General features: G+C 44.4%; 2 protein-coding genes across 3 annotated transcripts; both read right to left on the bottom strand.

Moving 5' to 3' along the window:
• Nucleotides 1-251: 251 nt before the first annotated feature.
• On the bottom strand, nucleotides 252-2,965 carry LOC127343355 (purple acid phosphatase 22). 2 transcript variants are annotated; one of them, XM_051369472.2, is made up of 5 exons: nucleotides 2,829-2,965; nucleotides 2,456-2,611; nucleotides 840-1,715; nucleotides 656-744; nucleotides 252-562 (listed from the first exon to the last, which is right to left on the bottom strand). In XM_051369472.2, exons 2-5 carry the CDS (start codon nucleotides 2,552-2,554, stop codon nucleotides 340-342), a joined length of 1,287 nt encoding a protein of 428 aa, XP_051225432.1. In that variant the 5' UTR covers nucleotides 2,555-2,611; nucleotides 2,829-2,965; the 3' UTR covers nucleotides 252-339. The 2 variants fall into 2 exon arrangements, with proteins under 2 accessions (XP_051225432.1, XP_051225433.1); XM_051369473.2 differs by having other exon boundaries at nucleotides 2,456-2,875.
• A 2,554-nt stretch (nucleotides 2,966-5,519) lies between these two features.
• LOC127343354 (splicing factor SF3a60 homolog) lies at nucleotides 5,520-12,429 on the bottom strand. The gene is made up of 12 exons (XM_051369471.2): nucleotides 12,144-12,429; nucleotides 11,581-11,691; nucleotides 10,909-11,013; nucleotides 10,111-10,253; nucleotides 8,600-8,696; nucleotides 8,175-8,336; nucleotides 8,026-8,097; nucleotides 7,773-7,934; nucleotides 7,193-7,270; nucleotides 6,981-7,109; nucleotides 6,019-6,165; nucleotides 5,520-5,877 (listed from the first exon to the last, which is right to left on the bottom strand). The coding sequence occupies exons 1-12, from the start codon at nucleotides 12,315-12,317 to the stop codon at nucleotides 5,731-5,733; spliced, it is 1,527 nt and encodes a 508-aa protein (XP_051225431.1). The 5' UTR covers nucleotides 12,318-12,429; the 3' UTR covers nucleotides 5,520-5,730.
• Nucleotides 12,430-22,747: the final 10,318 nt, after the last annotated feature.

The following is a 22,747-nucleotide window of genomic DNA, read 5'->3' as shown; positions in this document are numbered from 1 at the left end:
ATACTGATTCATATTCATATCATATCGGTCGCAAAGCATTGTTTCTAAACGTATTTTACTACCTTATTTTCGATGAATAAGGTGCACACGTATTTTAAGGTAAATTTTGACTGAAAATTTTGATCAATAAAATCTTATTATATTGTACATAATTAGTCTCGTCGAATTTGTATTAAAAACACCTTTTAATAATGCTAATTTATACCACAATTTTTATATATTTTGAGTAATTTGTAGTACAACAAAAAACATGAAAAACGAAAACTTCTTATTCATAGAATACAGGAGGGGTAATTTTGAGCAGACGCGAGGAACTGAGCATTGCCATTTACTGCTCAATCATGGGCGAAACGACCGGCATGCGGCTGCTTGGGGCGCCGGCTTTGAAGTTGAACTAGCCAAGCTCTCCAGCCAAACCTCGTCAGCCACGGTGGCGTACTGGTCGTCGTTACGGTGCCACCTCCAGACGGCGCTCGTCTCGTTGACGATCCTCAGTCGTCCGTGCCCGAAGCTTGCCTCCCGGAACACCGAAAGATGCGCCGACTTGTGATCCTCGATGAAACTTCAAAGAATGAGAATCCATTAAAACAAAATCAAAATTACCGCGAGATCCATGCAAATCAAGAGCAGCTCGATGGGGGATCGATCATCCTACTTGGAAGCAAGGCCTTCCCTGTTGCCGCCATCGCCGATGGTGATGTACATTGGACCCCGGCTGTTGGCCTTGTTGTCGTAGATCCTCGTCTAGATTACCAGCCACAAAAATCGGTCAGTTGGATGATCAATTTGGTCGCTCGTAGAAAAGAAATGGACACAGGACGGGACTGTGTAAGACTTACAAAGCGCTCGTAGGCGTGAACGTGTCCGGCGAAGACGACGTCGACGCGGGCCTCGTAGAGGAGCCTCTCCATGGCGGCGCGCATGCTCTCGCCCTCGTCCTGGTGTGCCTCGTTGGTGTTGTACCACGGCGCGTGCAGCAGCGCCAGTAGCCACGGCGTTCTCCGCCGGTCCACGCCGGCGAGGTCCTTCTTCAACCACGCGTGCTGCTCCGACCCCTCCTCGAAACCGGCGTACGAGCCCAGCATCACCACGTGCGCCGCGCCGCCTGCCGCGTCGAAGGAGTAGTAGAGGTTGGACTGGGACTGGGAGCCGCTCTCCTCGTGCGGCATGCGCCACCGATTGTTGTAGGCGACAAACGCGTCATCGTAATCGTGCTGGCGCGGCTCCATCTCGTGGTTGCCCTCCGTCACCATCCACGGCCGGGCGCTCGCCACCGGCTGCACCAGCCGCCCGAACGAGTCCCAGCGCTGCTGCACCCTGTCCGCGTACGACAGGTCGCCGGGGAGCAGCAGCATGTCGTAGTCCTTGCCGCCGATGTGCGACAGCGTCGACCTGGTCCAGTCCGTCTGCCCGAGGTCGCCCACGACGGCGAACTCGATGGGCAGGTTCGCCGGAGGAGTCCTGAGGCTGAACTCGTCGCCGGCCTTCCCGCACCGGTAGTAGTAGGTCTCGCCGGGCTTGAGCGGGCCGATCGTTACGTGGTGAATCGCGCCGGACTGGTATACACCGTAGCGGTACGTCGTGTGGCTTCCCTTGGCGGACGCCGTGTACTTCTTCGGAGATGTGCCGTACTCCACCACGGACGCCGCCCTGCTCCGTTCGTCGGTGACCCAGGAAACCCTCATCTTGTTTGCTCCGACGGTTGAAATGTGTACCTAAAAGGTTACCGTGTCAGGGACAAAGCGTTTAAATTCTTGCACTAGTTACAGAGCAGCAGCATATACTAGTATCATTTGAGGATGTGAATTGATGAAAGCCACGTGGAAATTAAACCACCAGTACTCAAAAGTTTCTAGAAATTCTCAACGACAATATTCAGAGGGAGGCTGAATTTGGCTTCAAAACTCACGAGGGCTAAAAGTGTGTTTTATCCTCGTTCCGATGATGTCGATTTCTTTTTGTTTATGAGTTAATCACTGTGCTAATCTGCACATAATTTGAGTCCAATGGCTTAATTTCAGGTATCACAAGAGATACTAAGCAGAGTTCATAAACTTTGTAATTTTGCAATCAAGTCAATCCTAAGGTCTAACTGAAACCTCAGATTGAGTAGCTACAAGTAATATCATTGCTATCCACTCTCTGACCATCAGCTAGAGGCTGAGGATAGAAAAGAGTTCAACAAACAAAGAAACGAGGCGCTTCAATTTCCACCTCCGAATTAGTTCAAGAAAAAAAGAAAAGTCTGCCTCTGAAAACCTTTAAAGAAAGGCAAAGCTCTAATATCTGTCTGACAAAATGAATAAAGAAAGCTCAAACACCAATGAACACCGCAAGAATAAACTATGAGTATCAGTCGACAAAAATCCCATGCTGTGCAATGTAAAACCCACTGATTACAAATTCTTGCAAACTCCGCACACCCGACAAGTCCAGAGTCAAGATCGACCATTACCTGCTGTGGATGGCCTGGTGGGGTTTTGTTCTCCGTCAGCACCAGCGGTCTTGGCGGCGGCCGGACATACTCATCCGCGTGGGTGGCGTACCGGAACATGAGCGAAGTTGACGATTTGTGAAGATCGGTGTAATAAGCTAGCTTGATTGGGAATAGCTAAAAAATGAAATTATATATGTCCAATGTAAGATTTGTGTTAGAATATAATAGCAGTTAAGTTTAACTATTAATTAAATTATGGCGGATAGATAGGCCATATTTTTTCCATAGCACTGTAAAAGAGCTACGAAAAAGACTATTTGAGTAGTTGGTGTAATCAGAGTTAAATTAAAGGAGAGCGAAAAGAAGCGCGAGATCGAGATATATTAATTACCAGTTGCTAGTATGTCACAAGAGACTGGGAAATCGTCCCTCGATGCAGAAACAATTGAGCATGATATGTAACGTATTTATAGATAGAGGATTCCACGGGATCAAAAGAACTACAGCTTGCGTTGTGAATAAGCAATATAGAAAGTAGTGGGTTTCACAGGGAATCTTAAACCTTTGGGTTGCGTGAAATGAGAAATGGCATCAAGGACAAGGGATGGAATATAAAAGGGTGAATTCCAGTTTTTATCCTGTTTTATCAATTTTAGCACCAATTACCCCATTTAACAAATTTTCATCCTAATCACCTAATTTAGGAAAAGTTTTGCCAATTTTTTACCCTCTTTAAAGAATTAGAGCATTTTGATAGGTGAGTCCATGCCATCTAGTCCATGTGATGTGATACATATGCGGTTTTTTGGCCGGATAAGGTTCAAAACTCCTCTAGCATCTTCGTCACACATGAATCACCTGTTAGCTCAACCATAGAGTTCCTATCGATCCATCTCTTTTGATAATACACGGTGTCTCAAGGGTTGAAACCCAATTCTTTCATCTTCTCCTTTACATCTGGTTTGCGAGAAAAAGGCAGAAGGCCGAAAACCGCATATGTATCACGCCACATGGACCTGATGGCGTGGATCCACATGTCAAAACACACTAATTCTTTAAAGGAGGTAAAATTTGGCAAAACTTTCCCTAAATGGGATAATTAGGATGAAAACTTGTTAAATGGGGTAATTAATGTCAAAATTGACAAAGTAGGGGTAAAAACCGGAATTCACCCATATAAAAAGACCTTTCACAATGCATTGCACCTTACTTCTTCTGTCCAGAAATAAGTGTACATGCGGGTTTCCAAGATAAATTATGAAGTGAGGTGAGAAATACATTGGAAAGATGCAAACCAATATCTCACTTCTCTTTAATTCTTTCACCTCCAATAAGCTAAGTGCATGTAAAAAAACGAGGGGCACATAATTGAGTTTGATTTCCGTGCATTGAGAGAGAAGCAATTTTTACTATTTTAAAGTGCATTGAAAAGAAGTACACTTTTTTATGGACAAAGTTTGGAGCTAAACATCTACTTATTTGAGGATGGAGGAGGAAGTACTGCGCTATCCTAAGTAATGATGTTTGTTGCCATACATTAGTCAAATTGCTGATGGTACACCAATACAAAGTGCAGTGATTTGGGTGGTGCTCTCCATTATTGTGTTGATCACCATGTTAGGCTCACCATACTGGGGTCGAATGGAAACTTTTGAAGGCCACGATGATCACTTCCATCTCAATAGGGCTGGGGCTGATGTCAATAATAAATTTTGCTACTTCTCAGCTTGGTTCCCTGATTGTGATCCCAATGTGTCTGTTTTCTCGGCCGGTGAAAGCACGACTTGGTATGAATTTCCTCCCACGGACAGTATTGTTGGCGTCAAATATATTTCTTGCCATCTTTGGTTTCCCTCCGGTCACATTGTTGATTATGGAAGGGCTTTCCAAGGGGACCTGGACAGTAGACATTGGAGATTTCTAGGTGTCCATGGAGTTCTTGTGGGAATGGAGTAGCACCACATATCTTTACATATTTCTTGTACATCTTCCCTGCTGGCTTTTGTGCATCCATGTATTGGTGCATCCATGCCACCAGGCGGGATCAAAGGTTAAGCGGGAGTAGATTGTATGATCTCAAGAATTGTTTGTATCTTTAAACTCTAGATAACAGTGTAACACGACTCAGTTTCTGTGTTATTTCTGTTTTCAATTTTTGAAAGAATTGTTTGTTTTCTTAGATTGAGAGGACCTACAGCAAGTGTGAGAAATCTGGTCGTCTTACCGTCTCCCTTGTAAAAAAAAATGAAAAACTGTCTACTGTAAGAAGGCTGCTGGATTATTGTGCAGAAGTAGGCAATCCAGTAAACTGTAGAAAAATCAATGACATCAGTGACCTCCCTACAGTGAATTTACACTAGCTATCAACAAAAATGTGTACATTGGAGTATAAAATAAACTCTAACTATGGTACTTGGTCCGATTTAAATTCTGAACTAACTTTTTTGCGAAGAGCATTTAACCATTTAACATAAACCCTGTTAATATGTTCTGGTTCTAGTAGTGATTTGCAGTTTCAGCATTTTCGTAATTATGGAGAGATGTAAGTTGTAGATACACTGAAACCATAACATGCAAATATGCAATTCATAAAATATTGCTGTGTCCCATGAAGAAAATGACACAACAGGTTTGGAAGTTCGTTTTATTTTTATTTTTCTAGAACACCAACGCTTATTTGCTGTGAAATTTCATCTTGTAGCGTGTGTCAAAGAAAACTTGTAGTGCGAATTGCTTTGGACTTTTGGTACATCAGGCCCGATTCTTCATAGTGGTTTTGCACCTCTGGGGCATAAGAAAATTTTATAGGGACTCATGAACTTCTAAGGAACGTTACAAAATAAAAACATAAATATGTACAAGTATGTTACATTTAAAAAAACAATACAAAGGCATAATTTGAATTCCTGGGTACATTCCTCTGTTTTAATTTGCATAATTTGCAGGTTCACGGTTCATCCAAGGGCAATCAGCTTAAAAAGCAGAAACTACACTTTGGGGCAAGTGTAACGCCTCTTGTTTCTCACACACACAAATCACCTCAATGTCCATCCACATAACACAATTATCCGTCACCCAGAGAAAACGCAAAGCAAGCCGAGCAAAAGTGGCTGCTAGAGCACATTTGACAGTGTAACAGGAAGAAAACAGTCATCTCCCAAGTAGCATGTTGCTAGAAATAATGTATGTCAATACAAGGTTACGACAGCAGGGTAAGTCAACAGATTTCCATGGAACAGTAGACCAGCCATTTTAGCACGCGGCAGCAGTGAACTAGGATCACAGCTACAATTCTATATCAGGCCTTGGCGCTGCAGGTCAGTGTAAGTCTTCTTGTTGTAGATATTGCCATCTGTATCCTCGTACTCTTCTTCCAAGTCTGGCCGCCACTTGTTCAGCCCTTGCTTTGATTGTATTCTCTCCCAGAGTGCCTTGGCCTCCTGCCAAACATGAAACAGAGATGTAAAAGCACTTTGTTGCGAAACAAAATTGACCAAGCAGAAATAATACACATGCATAGCCCATGTTCAATGTTTATCCAGATGAATAAAGAAGCACACAAATCAAGTATGGTGGTATACCTCGATGGATGTGATTTCATTGAAGTTCTTGGTATTAGGAATACCAAGGCATCGCATCCCATGCTGGTGGCGCCACTCCTTGAAATGGCGCTCATAAGCCCTTCTCCCCCAATAACTGTGGTTGCCACATATCTCGCACTTGAATTCCTGATGACAAATTGTCACAGTTAAAACATGAGTGCTCTAGCATCAAACATGCCTGTAATATCCAGGCACATAATAGCGAGGATGCATTGATTTTCAAATTCAGTCTAACATTAGACAGGCAGATCATGACAGCAAACATTAAAATTTAATACTTTCTGGTAACGGAACATGTATCTCAAAGTAGTCAAATACGGACAACACAATTATATAAGAAAAATGTGAACCTAAGTTGCTCCCTTGCTGGTCAACACTTCCTTAAGTTATAGGACATACATAAGTAGCAAATACTGAGCCAGGTCCGTAGTTAATATAATAATATGCACATATTTGGTTCGCTGCCACAGATTGACAACCTAGTTGACAAAATTGCGGTCGCACTTTATGCGATGTTTTGTTAGAACTGGGGTTGCGAGGCTAATACAGTACACACGTTTGGCAATGAACCCTAACAAAGTAAAACTAGGCTAACTTATGTGTGGTATTTTCTGGCATCCAACCATATATGCACATGTTCGGTTCGCTGTCACAGATTGACACCCTAGCTGTGGCTAACAAAATGGCGGTCGGACTTTATGCGATGTTTTGTTAGAACTGGGGTTGTGACGCTAATACAGTACACAAGTTTGGCAATGAACCCTAACAAAGTAAAAGTAGGCTAACTTAGGTGTGGCATTTTCTGGCATCCAACCATACATCTACAAAGAACATTTAGAACAATCACACAAAGATATTCAATAAACAGCATTGTAAGTGAATACAAAATAAAGTGATGGGATAAATGATAATTAACAAAGATAAGACTGGCTAGTGGTTACCTGACCAAGACCGTGAAGCTTATAGAGCCAATAGGGGATAGGTTTTCCATCCCAGCCCATTGGTAACTTGAGAGGGTTGTAGATTTGTTGGTCTTCGTCATCACTTTCACTATCAGCTTGTACTTCTTCCTACAATAAATACAGAAGACCAAAGTCAAAAAAAATTAGAAAACATAACATAAGATTGATATTGATCACGGGAAGCTAAGAACCTCTTCTCGTTCTGCTTCCATTTCTTCATAGGTCAAAGTCAGTTTCTTCTCGGCATTTTCCTTTGTTCTTACAATGATCTGCACCAAAGATAAACATATGGACAGAAGGTTAAATTCAAAATAGATACTGCAAACTGTTGAGCTTCTCAGATAGCTTCGTATTTATACTGCTAGGGATTTTTAACAATTTGCCCCGAAGTTAGTATGACTCATATCATTTGCCCACGTTGGGGTCGTCTGACTGTGCTGAAAATGCACCAAATTTGAGCTGTCCTTGATGATTTGCCAAAGGGGGTTTGTTGAGAGAGAGAGAGGGGGTCTTTGTGAATGATGGTTTAAACTGTGAGTTCATATGTGCAAAACCCCTCAGGAAAATCATCAGATGTCTGCTCAATTTTGGGGCATCTGAAACCGTCAAACCAACTTGGGCAAATCATAAAAAAATTCAAAGAAAGTGTCCTGGGGCAAGGCCAATCTTCAGTAAACAGGCATGATCATGTCTGACTTACCAACGCTGAAATGGGTTAAGAAAATTTGACTGAAAAATGTTATTGTGCCCAAATAAGAAAGAAGAGCTGACCTCATCAAGAATCTCACACAGGCGCCTCATCTTTACTTCGATCAAGGCAATTTCCTTCTTCAAATCATCCTTGGAATTGTTGCCATTAGAAGGCACATTTGAGACAGAACTACGTGAACCTTTTACAAAATGCTTACGGTCCAATTGTTCCAATGGTGTATGCTGAAAAATATGATCATTGGCAGCAAAATTTAGAACTCAGAAGTAGCCATAACAAATGATAGCAAAGATAGCAATAGCGTTCAATGCTCACCTTCAGCAAGAAGAGTCGCTCCGCACGCTGTTGAACAGTGCCACCACCTTTCAGTCCACGAGCAGCTAAAGCCTGATAAATGTGTAATTTAATTAAATAAATAGAAGACCGAGTGAAGGACGAAACTAAATATAATGTCAAGATCAAACCTCTTTCAACTTTTCTGGACCAAGCTCTACAAGTTCTTCAACAGAGTTATAGTAATCGAGGTCTACTTCAGACTCTTGCATCACAGATTCTTTTTCTGTGCCCTTATTCTCCCAGCCAGGTACTTCTCCATTGGCCCACTGTTCTTCAAAATCACTTTCCAACTGCACAGGTGTAGATACAATTTGTGTGTTAGTTGTTACTTATCATGCTGAAGTGTTAATCTATATTGATGATGCAGTAGTTCTATGTCAAATATTTATTCCGAGCCCCACCACAAGCAACTCCAGAAGTAGACATAACAGTGAGACATCATGATAAGAACCACTAGCAAGAAAATAACAGCGTCTTAAGTGACCATGTCATCATATACGCAGGTGGGAGCACAGAAGGAAGACAAGATACTACAACGTAAAAGAAGACCAACCTTTGTAAATATCTTCTGGAGATCTTGCAATGGCTCTGTGCGACGCAGAAAATATGTCAGATATTCCAAAATATGCTCCAAATATTCTTTGTACTGCCTGCCAAAGAAAACGTACTGGCAGATAAATAATCTTTACAAAATTGTATGGCATTTATAAAAAAAATACAAGAGACCAAATAAATGGTGGCTATGCTAAATGACTAATTTTGGTTAATCATGTGTAGCTGATACATGTATCCTACTACAAGCCCACCATTCAAGTAGTTTCATGCTAAGTTTCCTCTTACTTCCAAGAAGGGTGCCCTATTTGCATTGTTAGGTAATAATATGGTACTCCCTCCGTCCCAAAATAAGGAACTCAAAAGCTGAGACACCTATTTTGGGACAGAGGTAGTATATTTTAGTCCATTCAATATGGTTAACAGAAGAAAAACAGTTTCGGTATAAGTAACTAACTGTTTCAATATATCAATTTAATGAAGGCCATGAGAATTCTGGAAATAAAAATGTTTCAGCTTGAGGAATCAAATAACCCTGCCGAAATTCTCATGGCCTTGATTCCTCTTTATAGCACTTGAGAAAATGAGACTAAGCAAAGAACACCCATACAAGTAATACAACTACAGTCTGAACTCCAAGTAGTAAAGGAAACCAAATCTAAAACCACTTCCCCTGCCATGCGCACAAACAAGACATAAACTGACACTGATTGGCCCTAAGTGTGAATGCAACGTATAGTTCCCTGTTCACGGCCTTGTGCAGGAAAGAGCATCTCGCCCCTCACAGTACCACCCACTGCCTCATTCCAAACCAAATTATGTGATTTATGTCCATGGCGTTCACCACAATGGCTGGGGTCACCCTTGCTAAGGTCAACCCCAACGGCATGCAAATAAGTGTGAATGCAACGTATAGTTCCCTGTTCACAGCCTTGTGCAAGAAAGAGCATCTCGCCCCTCACAGTACCACCCACTGCCTCATTCCAAACCAAATTATGTGATTTATGTCCATGGCGTTCACCACAATGGCTGGGGTCACCCTTGCTAAGGTCAAGCCCAACGGCATGCAAATAAGTGTGAATGCAACGTATAGTTCCCTGTTCACGGCCTTGTGCAGGAAAGAGCATCTCACCCCTCACAGTACCACCCACTGCCTCATTCCAAACCAAATTATGTGATTCATGTCCATGGCGTTCACCACAATGGCTGGGGTCACCCTTGCTAAGGTCAACCCCAACGGCATGTAGAGAGTGATATTTTCCCAATGTACATTCACCTTTTACCAAAATAACACAACACCTACATATTAGTGTTTCTTTCCCACAAAATACTGATCAAACCGGATTGATTGATTAATTGTTCAAGTTTGGTCAAGAAGTGACCACCATAGTCCATAGTCCTAACCAGCACCAACAGAAAAAGGAAAATATATCTAAGATGCATGTGACATTTTCAAAGCAGCTCGTTCCAGGAGACATGCCCTTGGTCTTGGAGAAAATGCCGATTGCATACCTGGTAGCTTTTAGACTATGTGTGATCTTCTCCGTCTGAGAAAAAGTGCCAACATATGCCGAGTATTCCATGAGAGATCCAAACTTGGAATTTATGAACTCGTTGTAGAGCTCATGCAAGTCCAGGTACCGACCAAATGCTTCCTAGCAAAATACAGAAAAGGACAATTAGCACACTTAAAAGTAACTGTGATAAGACGGCCTATAAAATATCAACAACACCAATGGGGTGAACATGCAATGTGGATATGGCAGGATTATAACTACACGATAATGCAAATCATAACAATAATGGTACAGAAAAATGATTCTCAAGTTATCATGCTCCATCCCAGTATCTTGTCATTAACCTAAATCTTACCATGCATAGCACCGTGATCCTACAAGAGGAATCAAATAACCCTGCAGAAATTAAAGTACACGTATCACAATGGAGATACCCTCGAGTTCAAGACTACTGTAGTAAGAAGGAAAACAGGGGCACTAGTGGACTCTGCAAAATTCTTAGCACACAGAATTCATGGATGATTTACCTAGCTTGGACACTATTGAAGCATGAAGCAGGACTAGATAATTTTTTATGAAGACAAGATTATGTTTCCATGCATTTAACTTCTCAATAAAGGAACTTATCAACATAGGTACATATACCACTGGACATTTGCATATGTACATGGAGATAGCGAACGTGACTGTATGAAAGTAACAAGAATCAGATTAATGACAGATGGCTTAGGATACAACAGTGCACATATCATCTAAGGCAGCATTACAAGGTGAGAATGTACTTAGAGAGTACCTCGCCAGAGAATTCAATAGCCGGTTCCTCCTTTAGTAGCTCTTCATGATCGTCAGTATCACTGACAAAACGAGCGGAGTGATTCCGCCTATGGGATTCACGGATCTGCAAGCATGCACCAAAGTTTGAATAAAAGAAAAATCATCACAAATGAAGAAAGATTACAAGGCCGACTAGAGGGTCATCATGGTTGGGATGAAGGGCCGTATCAGAATTGTGTAGTAGCTGGAAAACTCAAAACTATGTATGTAGTTTAATTTCCATGGATCACTAGAAAACTTGCCCTACTGATACATCCAAATTTAGACAAATCTAAGACATGTATTTGTGGATGGAGGGAGTAGTACATTTTCTTGCCTATACATTTTCATAGCCTAAAAAAGCTTGGTTCCCTACCATCCAAGTGCTACATTTCGGAACGGAGGTAATAATACTTCTTTGCCAAATGAATTTGGTTCCGTATCATCCAAACTTGGGTACGCAAGTCTGGAGGTCAATTTTAGCGCTAGCCACTAAAGGATAATAGCATGGAATGTTTTTGTTAGTAGATAAGATGGACAGCAGCATCTAGTACTTGGCTACCATTTCACCATTTACAGCTGTTCTGACTCAATGATATGTCTAAGATACACCATGCATGCATCATCAGGAGCCATAGGATTGATGACTTACATCTTTGAGCCTGTCAAAGAACTTGTGGAAGATGTCGTCTTGCGCCGGAGCAGTCAAATGGTTGGAGATCTCTTCCTTCCTAGCACCGTCCTTGTCTTCGTAGATTTCCACCTAGATAACAGCCACAGCAGCAAAATCACCTTAGAACAAAGAAGAACAGCCAATTCGCAAAAAAATACTTCGCTCGCAACTGAAAGGGGGAAAAACAGCAGCACTGAGGATACAAGATGTGACACACATCCAACTATTTTATCTATCCTCGGACTTACTTTAACAAAAGGATAAAGCTGAAAAACCATCTGCCAAGCTCGAATTTGGATCTCGACAGAATTAGCAGGAGCCAGCCAACGCGAAAGCATAACGAGCCATCCTAAACCTGACTAGTATTTCCTACAGAAAAGTCCTCATGGCCCTGCTCTAGAGCAAACCTAACTACGGAAAGCATAGACGCGACACCGCCAATCTCTGGCGGCACCAGGCAAGGCACGGCCACGAAGCTAGAGCCGCTAAATCAAGCGCAAAAACCCTAGGGAGAGAGTTGGACTGCGGGAGGAGGTGCTTACGAGCCTGTCGGAGGTGGTGACGAGGAGGTCGATGATGTTGCGGACGCGGTGGGACTGGAAGAGGCGGTCGCGCGCGTTGGCGGGGTCGCGCTGCAGCTCGCGCACCGCCAGGCGCTCGAGCCGCTCCAGGTCCTCGTGCGCCGCGCGCGTGGCCTCCAGCACCGACGACGCCATCGCCGCCGCCGCCGCTGGCTAGGGCAGCCCCGGTCCGCTCCTCTGCTGGATCCGGCGGGGTGGTGGCTAGGGTTTTGGGGATTCCGCGGTCGGGAGTCGGGAGGAGGAGCGGAACGGCTGGGTGAGGTCGCGCTTTTTCCGGTGCGTGTGATATGGGCCGGGGAAAGAAAGGTTTGTGGGTTCTGGAGAAACGTGGCGGTTTCTGTACGACGGTTTCTTCCTAGCCCAGGTTCGGTCTGAATTGACTAGCCAGGCCTCACTGGCCGGGTATGAATCGAAGCCTCTCGACTCTCAGCCCAATGCCTCCCAACTCTCAAGCCCTTCATTTGAACTCGCTAGCCCAATGCCAAATTGTTTCACGTGACAACATGAAAACTTTCAGCTAAAAACAAAAGAAACAACATTAAAACTTGTGAATTTGAGTATATTTTCAAAAGAAAACTTGTGAATTTGAGTACTGTCAAAAGAAAACTTGTGAATTTGAGTACTGCAAAAAGAAACTTGTGAATTTGAGGATCTACACTCCTTTCATGGTAGTCGTATGAAGTAAAATTATTCTACTAAGGCCCGTGGTGGTTTGCTAGGTGTTAGGGCATCTCCAATGCTCCAACGGAAATGGACCGACGAGGTCATACTGTGTTCGAGCGGACAAAGTTAAGGTAAAACCCGAGCAAAACGGTCTGACGCAAACAAACCAACCTGTCGCGGGTCCAAATTTGGGAAAGAATTGCATTGACACGGATAGGTCACAGACCATTCTGATGTCTGCACCAGGCCTCTACGGGTCTACCCACAGTGACTCATAACATTACTAATTAGTTCATTAATATTAGTTGACCAAAATGATCATCTTTACACGGTTGGTGTCGTGGTTTTAACCATGACAGGTGCTGCAGGGCATAGCACTTCGTTGGTACGAGGCAAGGAGGACGAAGCCATCTGCGGGACGAGATTGCACACGAGCGCGATTTTACCCAGGCTCAGCCCCTCTGGATAATAATCAGACTACGTCCTCCTAGATTATATTGCTTGGGGAGATCACAATTGGGGTGCTCGGCGAGTCGGCTAAGGGCGACTGCAAGCTATGGTGTTTCGGTGGAGACGGATCGGATCGTTCTAGGGTTACACGCCTAGGGTTTACAAGGATTAGCATCGGGGTTGGTGCAAGCTAAAAGGCCGGATAGGCCCTATTCTACTTTCCAAGAAAGGGATGTGGGCCAGTCGGCGGCGAGTGACTTCCAGCTAATCTTCCGGCCGAGTAAGCTTGGTGGTGGATGACAAGGGATTAACTTGTCAATGCCTACGGATTGTAGACTAGGGTTTAGTTGGAAGTAGAGGACAAGTAGATCTCAAGGGTTTCAGACGGAAAAGTGTTGGAGATATGCCCAAGAGGGAATAATAAAAGTGGTTATTATATATCTTTATGTTTATGATAAATGTTTATATACCATGCTATAATTGTATTAACCGAAACATTGATACATGTGTGATATGTAAACAACAAAGAGTCCCTAGTATGCCACTTAACTAGCTTGTTGATTAATGGATGATTAGTTTCATAATCATGAATATTGGATGTTATTAATAACAAGGTTATATCATTATATGAATGATGTAATGGACACACCCAATTAAGCGTAGCATAAGATCACGTCATTAAGTTATTTGCTATAAGCTTTCGATACATAGTTACCTAGTCCTTATGACCATGAGATCATGTAAATCACTTATACCGGAAAGGTACTTTGATTACATCAAACGCCACTGCGTAAATGGGTGGTTATAAAGGTGGGATTAAGTATCCGGAAAGTATGAGTTGAGGCATATGGATCAACAGTGGGATTTGTCCATCCCGATGACGGATAGATATACTCTGGGCCCTCTCGGTGGAATGTCGTCTAATGTCTTGCAAGCATATGAATAAGTTCATAAGAGACCACATACCACGGTACGAGTAAAGAGTACTTGTCAGGAGACGAGGTTGAACAAGGTATATAGTGATACCGATGATCAAACCTCGGACAAGTAAAATATCGCGTGACAAAGGGAATCGGCATCGTATGTGAATGGTTCATTCGATCACTAAAGTCATCGTTGAATATGTGGGAGCCATTATGGATCTCCAGATCCCGCTATTGGTTATTGGTCGGAGAGAGTACTCAACAATGTCCACATAGTTCGCGAATCGTAGGGTGACACACTTAAGGTTTGATGTTGAAATGGTAGAACTTGAATATGGAATGGAGTTCGAAGTATTGTTCGAAGTCCCGGATGGGATCCCGGACATCACGAGGAGTTCCGGAATGGTCCGGAGAATAAGATTCATATATAGGAAGTCATTTTATAAGATTTAAAATGATCCGGAAGATTTTATGGAAGGTTCTAGAAGGTTCTAAAAAAGTCCGGAAGAAATCAAATTGGAAGGCGGAGTCCCGAAGGGACTCCACCTCCCATGGCCGGCCAACCCTAGAGGGGGGAGTCCAAGGTGGACTCCACCTAGGTGGCCGGCCACCCCCCCCCCCCTCATGGAAGGGTGGGAATCCCACTTGGGTGGGAGTCCCACCTTGGGTAGGTTTCCCTACACATGGAAGGTTTTGGCTTAGGGTCTTATTCGAAGACTTGTAGTCCAACACTTGGGGGTTCCACCTATATAATGAGGAGCAAGGGGAGGGGGCCGGCCACACCAAAGCCATTGTGGCCGCACCCCTCATAGTGGCCGGCCACCTCCCCCTCTCCCAAACCCTAGCCGCCCCCCTCTCCTCCACCTCTCCCGCAACGCTTAGCGAAGCTCCGCCGGAGTTCTCCATCGCCACCGCCACCACGCCGTCGTGCTGCCGGATTCAAGGAGGAGCTACTACTTCCGCTGCCCGCTGGAATGGGGAGAAGGACGTCGTCTTCATCAACGCCGAACGTGTGACCGAGTACGGAGGTGCTGCCCGATCGTGGCACCGTGATCAAGATCTTCTACGCGGTTTTGCAAGCGGCAAGTGATCGTCTACCGCAGCAATAAGAGCCTACTCTTATAGGCTTTGGAAATCTTCAAGGGTGAGTCTCGATCATCCCCTCGTTGCTTCCGTCTTCTAGATTGCATCTTGTCTTGGATTGCGTTCACGCGGTAGGAAATTTTTTGTTTTCTATGCAACGAATCCTTACAGTGGTATCAGAGCCGTGTCTATGCATAGATGGTTGCACGAGTAGAACACGATGGTTTTGTGGGCGTTGATGCTCTTGTTGTCTTTAGTTTGAGTACTTTGCATCTTTGTGGCATAGTGGGATGAAGCGGCTCGGACTAACTCTACATGACCGCGTTCATGAGACTTGTTCCTCGTTCGACATGCAACTTGTATTGCATAAGAGGCTTTGCGGGTGTCTGTCTCTCCTACTATAGTGAATATTCAATTTACTCTTCTATTGACAACATTAGTATCACCGTTGTGGTTCATGTTCGTAGGTAGATTAGATCTCTCTCGAAAACCCTAAACCACGTAAAATATGCAAACCAAATTAGAGACGTCTAACTTGTTTTTGCAGGGTTTGGTGATGTGATATGGCCATAATGTGATGATGAATATGTATGAGATGATCATTATTGTATTGTGGCAACCGGCAGGAGTCTTATGGTTGTCTTTAAATTTCATGTTGAGTAGTATTTCAAAGTAGTTGTAATAGTTGCTACATGAGATGAACAACCATGAAGACGGCGCCATGGACCTTGACGCTACGCCGACGATGATGGAGATCATGCCCGAAGATGATGGAGATCATGTCCGTGCTTTGGAGATGAAGATCAAAGGCGCAAAGACAAAAAGGGCCATATCATATCACATATGAACTGCATGTGATGTTAATCCTTTTATGCATCTTATTTTGCTTAGATCGCGACAGTAGCATTATAAGATGATCCCTCTCACTAAAATATCAAGATAATAAAGTGTTCATCCTTAGTAGCACCATTGCCAATACTTGTCGTTTCGAAGCATCTCGTGATGATCGGGTGTGATAGAATCAACAAGTGCATACAACGGGTGCAAGCCAGTTTTGCACATGCAGATACTAAGGTGGCCTTGACGAGCCTAGCATGTACAGACATGGTCTCGGAACACGTGATACCGAAAGGTAGAGCATGAATCATATGATTGATATGATGAATACTTTGAGTGTTCGCCATTGAAATTACACCTTGTCTCGTGATGATCGGACTTAGGTGTGATGGATTTGGTTCGTGTGATCACTAAGACAATGCGAGGGATATTGTTTTGAGTGGGAGTTCACCTAGATTTTTAATTATGTTGAATTAAAATTTGAACTCAATTTGTCATAAACTTAGTCTAAACTATTGCAAATATATGTTGTAGAGATGGCGTCCCCAATCAATTTTAACCAGTTCCTATAGAAAGAAAAGCTTAAGAGCAACGGTAGCAACTTCACCGACTGGTTCCATCATGTGAGGATCTTCCTCTCTGGCGGAAATCTGCAATATGTGCTTGATGCACCGCTAGGTGACCCTCCTGCAGAAACTGAAACCGATGAAGTAAAGAATGTTTACGCGACTCGGAAAGCTCGGTACTCTCAAGTTCAGTGTGCCATCCTGTGCAGTCTGGAAGCCGATCTTCAAAAACGTTTTGAGCACCACGATCCTCATGAGTTGGTCAATGAGCTGAAAGCTATATTTGAAACTCATGCGGCCGTGGAATGCTATGAAACATCGAAACACTTCTTCAGCTGCATGATGGAAGAAGGCAGCTCCGTTAGTGAGCACATGCTCGCCATGACCGGGCATGCGAAGAAACTCAGTGACTTGGGAATAGTGATTCCTAATAGACTGGGGATTAATCGTGTTCTTCAATCACTGCCACCTAGTTACAAGAACTTTGTGATGAACTACAATATGCAGAACATGAACAAGGAGTTACCTGAACTTTTTGGCATGCTAAAAGCTGCAGAGATTGAGATCAAGAAAGAGCACCAAGTGTTGATGGTCAACAAGACCACCAGTTTCAAGAAACAGGGCAAGTCTAAGGGAAAATTCAAGAAGGGTGGCAAGAAAGCTGCCACGCCTCCTATGAAACCTAAGAACGGCCCTAAGCCTGATGCTGAGTGCTATTACTGCAAGGAGAAGGGACACTGGAAGCGTAATTGCTCCAAGTATCTGGCTGATCTGAAGAGCGGCCTTGTCAAGAAGAAGAAAGAAGGTATTTCTAATATACATGTTATAGATGTTTATCTCACTGGTTCTCGTACTAGTACCTGGGTATTTGATATTGGTTCGGTTGCTCATATTTGTAACTCGAAACAGGAACTAAAGAATAAACGAAGACTACTGAAGGATGAAGTGACGATGCGCGTTGGAAATGGATCCAAAGTCGATGTGATCGCTGTCGGCACACTTCCTCTACATCTACCTTCGGGGTTAGTTTTAAGCCTAAATAATTGTTATTTTGTACTCGCGTTGAGCATGAACATTATATCTGGATCTTGTTTAATGCAAGACGGTTATTCATTCAAGTCTGAGAATAATGGTTGTTCTATTTTTATGAATAATATCTTTTATGGTCGAGCACCTGAAAAGAATGGCTTATTTCTGTGAGATCTCGATAGTAGTGATACACATATACATAACATTGATGCTAAGCGAATTAAATTGAATGATAATTCTACTTATATGTGGCACTGTCGTCTTGGTCATATTGGAGTGAAACGCATGAAGAAACTCCATACCGATGAATTACTTGAATCACTTGACTTTGAGTCACTTGATAGATGCGAAGCATGTCTGATGGCAAAAATAACTAAGACTCCATTTTATGGTATGATGGAGCGAGCTACTGACTTATTGGAAATCATACATACCGATGTGTGCGGACCAATGAGTGTAGCATCGCGCGGTGGTTATCGTTATGTTCTAACCTTCACAGATGATCTGAGTAGATATGGGTATATCTATTTCATGAAACATAAATCCGAAACTTTCGAGAAGTTTAAGGAGTTCCAAAGTGAAGTAGAAAATAAACGTAACAAGAAGATTAAATTTCTACGATCTGATCGCGGAGGTGAATATCTGAGTTATGAGTTTGGCATGCATTTAAAGAAATGCGGAATACTTTCACAATTAACACCGCCGGGAACACCACAACGAAACGGTGTGTCCGAACATCGTAATCGAACTCTCTTAGATATGGTTCGTTCTATGATGTCTCTTACTGATTTGCCGTTATCATTTTGGAGTTATGCATTAGAGACAGCCGCATTCACTTTAAATAGAGCACCATCAAAATCCGTAGAAATGACACCGTATGAATTATGATTTAATAAGAAACCTAAGCTGTCGTTCCTTCAAGTTTGGGGTTGCAGAGCCTATGTAAAGAAGTTACAACCGGACAAGCTAGAACCCAAAGCGGAGAAATGCGTCTTCATAGGATACCCTAAGGAAACTACAGGGTACACTTTCTATCACAGATCCGAAGGCAAAATCTTTGTTGCTAAGAACAGAACCTTTCTTGAGAAAGAATTTCTCACTAAAGAAGTGACTGGAAGAAAAGTAGAACTCGATGAGATTGATGAATCTTTACTCGTTGATCAGAGTAGCGCAGTACCGGAAGTTGTACCTGTACCACCTACACCGGCAACAGAGGAAGCTAATGATAATGATCATGAAACTTCGAACGAGGAAACTACTGAACCTCGTAGATCGACAAGGGAACGTGCCACTCCTGATTGCTATGATCCTTATCTAAATGTCATGATTGTGGACAACAATGATGAGGACCCTGCGACGTATGAAGAAGCGATGATGAGCCCAGATTCCAACAAATGGCAAGAAGCCATGAAATCCGAAATGGGATCCATGTATGATAACAAAGTATGGACTTTGGTAGACTTACCTGATAGCCGCAAGGCTGTCGAGAATAAATGGATCTTCAAGAGAAAAACAGATGCTGATGGTAATATTACTGTCTATAAAGCTCGACTTGTCGCAAAGGGTTTCCGACAAATTCAAGGAGTTGACTACGATGAGACTTTCTCACCTGTAGCGAAGCTAAAATCTGTGAGGATTTTGTTAGCAATAGCTGCATTTTTCGATTATGAGATTTGGCAGATGGATGTCAAAACGGCGTTCCTTAATGGAGACATTGAGAAAGAGTTGTATATGGTACAACCCAAAGGTTTTGTCGATCCTAAAAATGCTGACAAAGTATGCAAACTTCAGCGTTCAATTTATGGACTGAAGTAAGCATCAAGAAGTTGGAACCGACGCTTTGATAAGGTGATCAAAGACTTCGGTCTGAATTGACTAGCCAGGCCCAGGCCTCACTGGCCCGGTATGAATCGAAGCCTCTCGACTCTCAGCCCAATGCCTCCCAACTCTCAAGCCCTTCATTTGAACTCGCTAGCCCAATGCCAAATTGTTTCACGTGACAACATGAAAACTTTCAGCTAAAAACAAAAGAAACAATATTAAAACTTGTGAATTTGAGTATATTGTCAAAAGAAAGCTTGTGAATTTGAGTACTGTCAAAAGAAGACATGTGAATTTGAGTACTGCAAAAAGAAACTTGTGAATTTGAGGATCTACACTCCTTTCATCGTAGCCGTATGAAGTAAAATTATTCTACTAAGGCCCACGGTGGTTTGCTAGGTGTTAGGGCATCTCCAATGGTCCAACGGAAATGGACCGACAAGGACCTATTCTGTCCGCACGGACAAAGTTAAGGCAAAATCCTAGCAAAACAGTCTGACGCAAACGAACCGATATGTCGCAGGTCCAAATTTGGGCTAGAATTGCATTGCCACGGAAAGGTCAAGGACCATTCTCGTGTTCGCGCAAGGCCTCTACTGGTCTACCCATAGTGACTCATAACATTGCTAATTAGTTCATTAATATTAGTTGGCCAAAATGATCATGTTTACATAGTTGATGTCGTGATTTTAACCACGGCAGGTGCTACGAGGCAAGGAGGACGAAGCCATATGCGGGACAAAATTGCGCACAAGCATGGTTTTACCCAGGCTCAGCCCCTCCGGAGAGTAATAAGACTACATCCTACTAGATTATATTGCTTGGGGAGATTACAATTGGGGTGCTCGGCGAGTCGGCTAAGCGCAACTGCGAGATATGGTGTTTCGGTGGAGACGAGATGGGATCATTCTAGGGTTACACGCCTAGGGTTTACAAGGATTAGCACCGGGGTTGGTGCAAGCTAAAAGGCTGGATACGCCCTATCCTACTCTCCAAGAAAGGGACATGGGCCTCAGTCGCGAGGGTTCCAGGGCCAGTCGGCGGCGAGTGACTTCCAGCTAGGCTTCAATCTTCCGGCCGAGTAAGCTTGGTGGTGGACCCCCAAGGGTATATCCCCACCAGTAATCCCCGAGTGCATCAGAGATTCGTCATAAGTTTCGGGCGAGGCGCTTGAGATGCTTAACCATGGTTGAAGTCGACTCGGTGATGAACTAAAGAAATAACAGGTAAAGCTGGCAGTCGCCCTCGCCGAGTGGAATCCTGGAAATGTTGCCTTTAGTCGACTCGGCGATGTGACGTAGTCCACTGGTCACGGTCGTGTTCACTGAAACATGGACCGCCTGCGCCTTTCCGACCGTTGTCTTCTCAACGATGTGTAGTGGCTAGTTAACGGTTCCTCAAAGGATCCACCGGGGATCTAGGCCATTAAGATTTAAGCGACGATTAGGGCGTGGATCTGTGTCGTTGATTCCTTTACTTCTTGCGACGATAACGGAGAGATTCGGGAGTGTAAATGGGAGATGCATAACCTAGCGACCGGTTCACACTCTTAGTCCTCCCCCATTCCATCTTATTCCTCCCAAGCACGCGCGACCTCCGACGCTGCAAATCCACCCAGAGATCCACCAAAATGGCGATAAAAGGTGCTTCGACGCGATCGAAAGTCACAACGAGGAATTGGTTCCCTACATTGCGGTCGAAACTTGGAGGACGGTAGGGACTGGGCAACAAGGGTGCGTGTAAGAGCATCTCTAGTAGAGGCCGAAAAAACACAAACCGAAAAGCGCGAGTTCAGTTCACCGAAAATGCAAGTTCTGTCGAATTTCGCAGTGGCGCAGAATAGAACCCGTAAAATGAAACTGAAAACTGGAATTCGAATTGGCGCGGGTAAGTTTAGGCGATGATCATAGTTCATACATGAAATAGATGCTCCGATTGCGCATCGATACATACATATTGCGGGGAATTGACATTATACTAGTACACCGGCAACCTAACCTAGCTAAAATGAGCAAAATGCGGCCTACTAGCTATGGCGCGCGCGGCGGTGCCGGTGCTGGCGGAGATGGTCGGCGGCGTGAAGTCTTCACGCGTCATCCTTGTCAAGCTCGACTATTTCGAGCTTGACCTTGCGGACGCGGGCCTCCCGGCGGGCCGCCTCGTACTCCCGTACCTGGCGGACGGTGTCGGCTTCTTCACGGCGGAAGCGGGCCCTCGCCTCCGCCTCGCTGATGGCGAACGTCTGCGCCACCTCCTTGTCGCTGTCGTGGACATAGTCCCCAGCGGAGAAGGTTGGAAAGCGCGCGCGGACGAGGTCATCCTCCTCGATGCTCGCCACCACGGGCAGCCGCGGAGCGCGGCTGGACTGCCCGGAGGAGGAGCTCTCCGTTTGGTTGTCGTAGCGGGCGAGCTTCCTTGGGGGCGTGAGCCCCTAGTTGGTCCACCGGCGAGAGCTCCGCTTGCGCGCGCCCTCGCTGTGGTTCCACTTCTGCCGCTCTGCCTCGCTGCGGAAGACGGGCGGACGCAGCGGCGAATCGTCGCTGCCCAATCCCGCGGCTCGATTGCCTGCACCTCCACGGGAGGCCATCGCGCGGCGGCGGGTGGAGGATTGGTGGCTGGCTGCGCGTGGATTGCTCGTCGGAGCGGGGGACTGGCGGTGGTGGAGGGAGAGGAGACGACGAAGGGGAGTAGGGTTTGCGAACTGAAGTCCCCTCTGCGATCCCTTTTAATAGGGGTCGTGGGGAGTTTCTCGAGCCCCTGAACTTTTGATTCGGGCCGACCCACCGATTCGGTCACTGATCGGTGCCAGTTTGGGATCGAACCCGTAAATCCGCCTGAAAAGTTCGGTTCCAGCGGGATTTACGGGCTTGATACGTCTCCAACGTATCGATAATTTCTTATGTTCCATGCTACTTTATTGATGATACCTACATGTTTTATACATACTTTATGTCATATTTATGCATTTTCCGGCACTAATCTATTAACAAGATGCCGAAGAGCCAGTTGCTGTTTTCTGTTGTTTTTGGTTTCAGAAATCCTAGTAAGGAAATATTCTCGGAATTGGACGAAATCAACGCCCAGGATCTTATTTTTCCATGAAGCTTCTAGAACACCGGGGGAGATACGAAGTGGGGTGACGAGGCAGCCACACACCAGGGCGGCGCGGCCCAGGCCCTGGCCGCGCCGGCCT

Source organism: Lolium perenne, chromosome 3, assembly GCF_019359855.2.
Source record: "Lolium perenne isolate Kyuss_39 chromosome 3, Kyuss_2.0, whole genome shotgun sequence".
NCBI lineage: Eukaryota > Viridiplantae > Streptophyta > Magnoliopsida > Poales > Poaceae > Lolium > Lolium perenne.
This window is presented reverse-complemented; position numbering and strand designations above follow the sequence as displayed.

Coding starts and splice junctions, on each gene's coding strand:
- LOC127343355 (XM_051369472.2), bottom strand. CDS start 2,554: ATGTTCCGGTACGCCACCCACGCGGATGAGTATGTCCGGCCGCCGCCA. Junction 1,716..2,455: donor CACCAGGCCATCCACAGCAG/GTAATGGTCGAT, acceptor GTAACCTTTTAG/GTACACATTTCAACCGTCGG. Junction 745..839: donor TTCACGCCTACGAGCGCTTT/GTAAGTCTTACA, acceptor CTGGTAATCTAG/ACGAGGATCTACGACAACAA.
- LOC127343354 (XM_051369471.2), bottom strand. CDS start 12,317: ATGGCGTCGTCGGTGCTGGAGGCCACGCGCGCGGCGCACGAGGACCTG. Junction 11,014..11,580: donor TCTTTGACAGGCTCAAAGAT/GTAAGTCATCAA, acceptor GCATGCTTGCAG/ATCCGTGAATCCCATAGGCG. Junction 5,878..6,018: donor ATGAAATCACATCCATCGAG/GTATACCACCAT, acceptor CATGTTTGGCAG/GAGGCCAAGGCACTCTGGGA.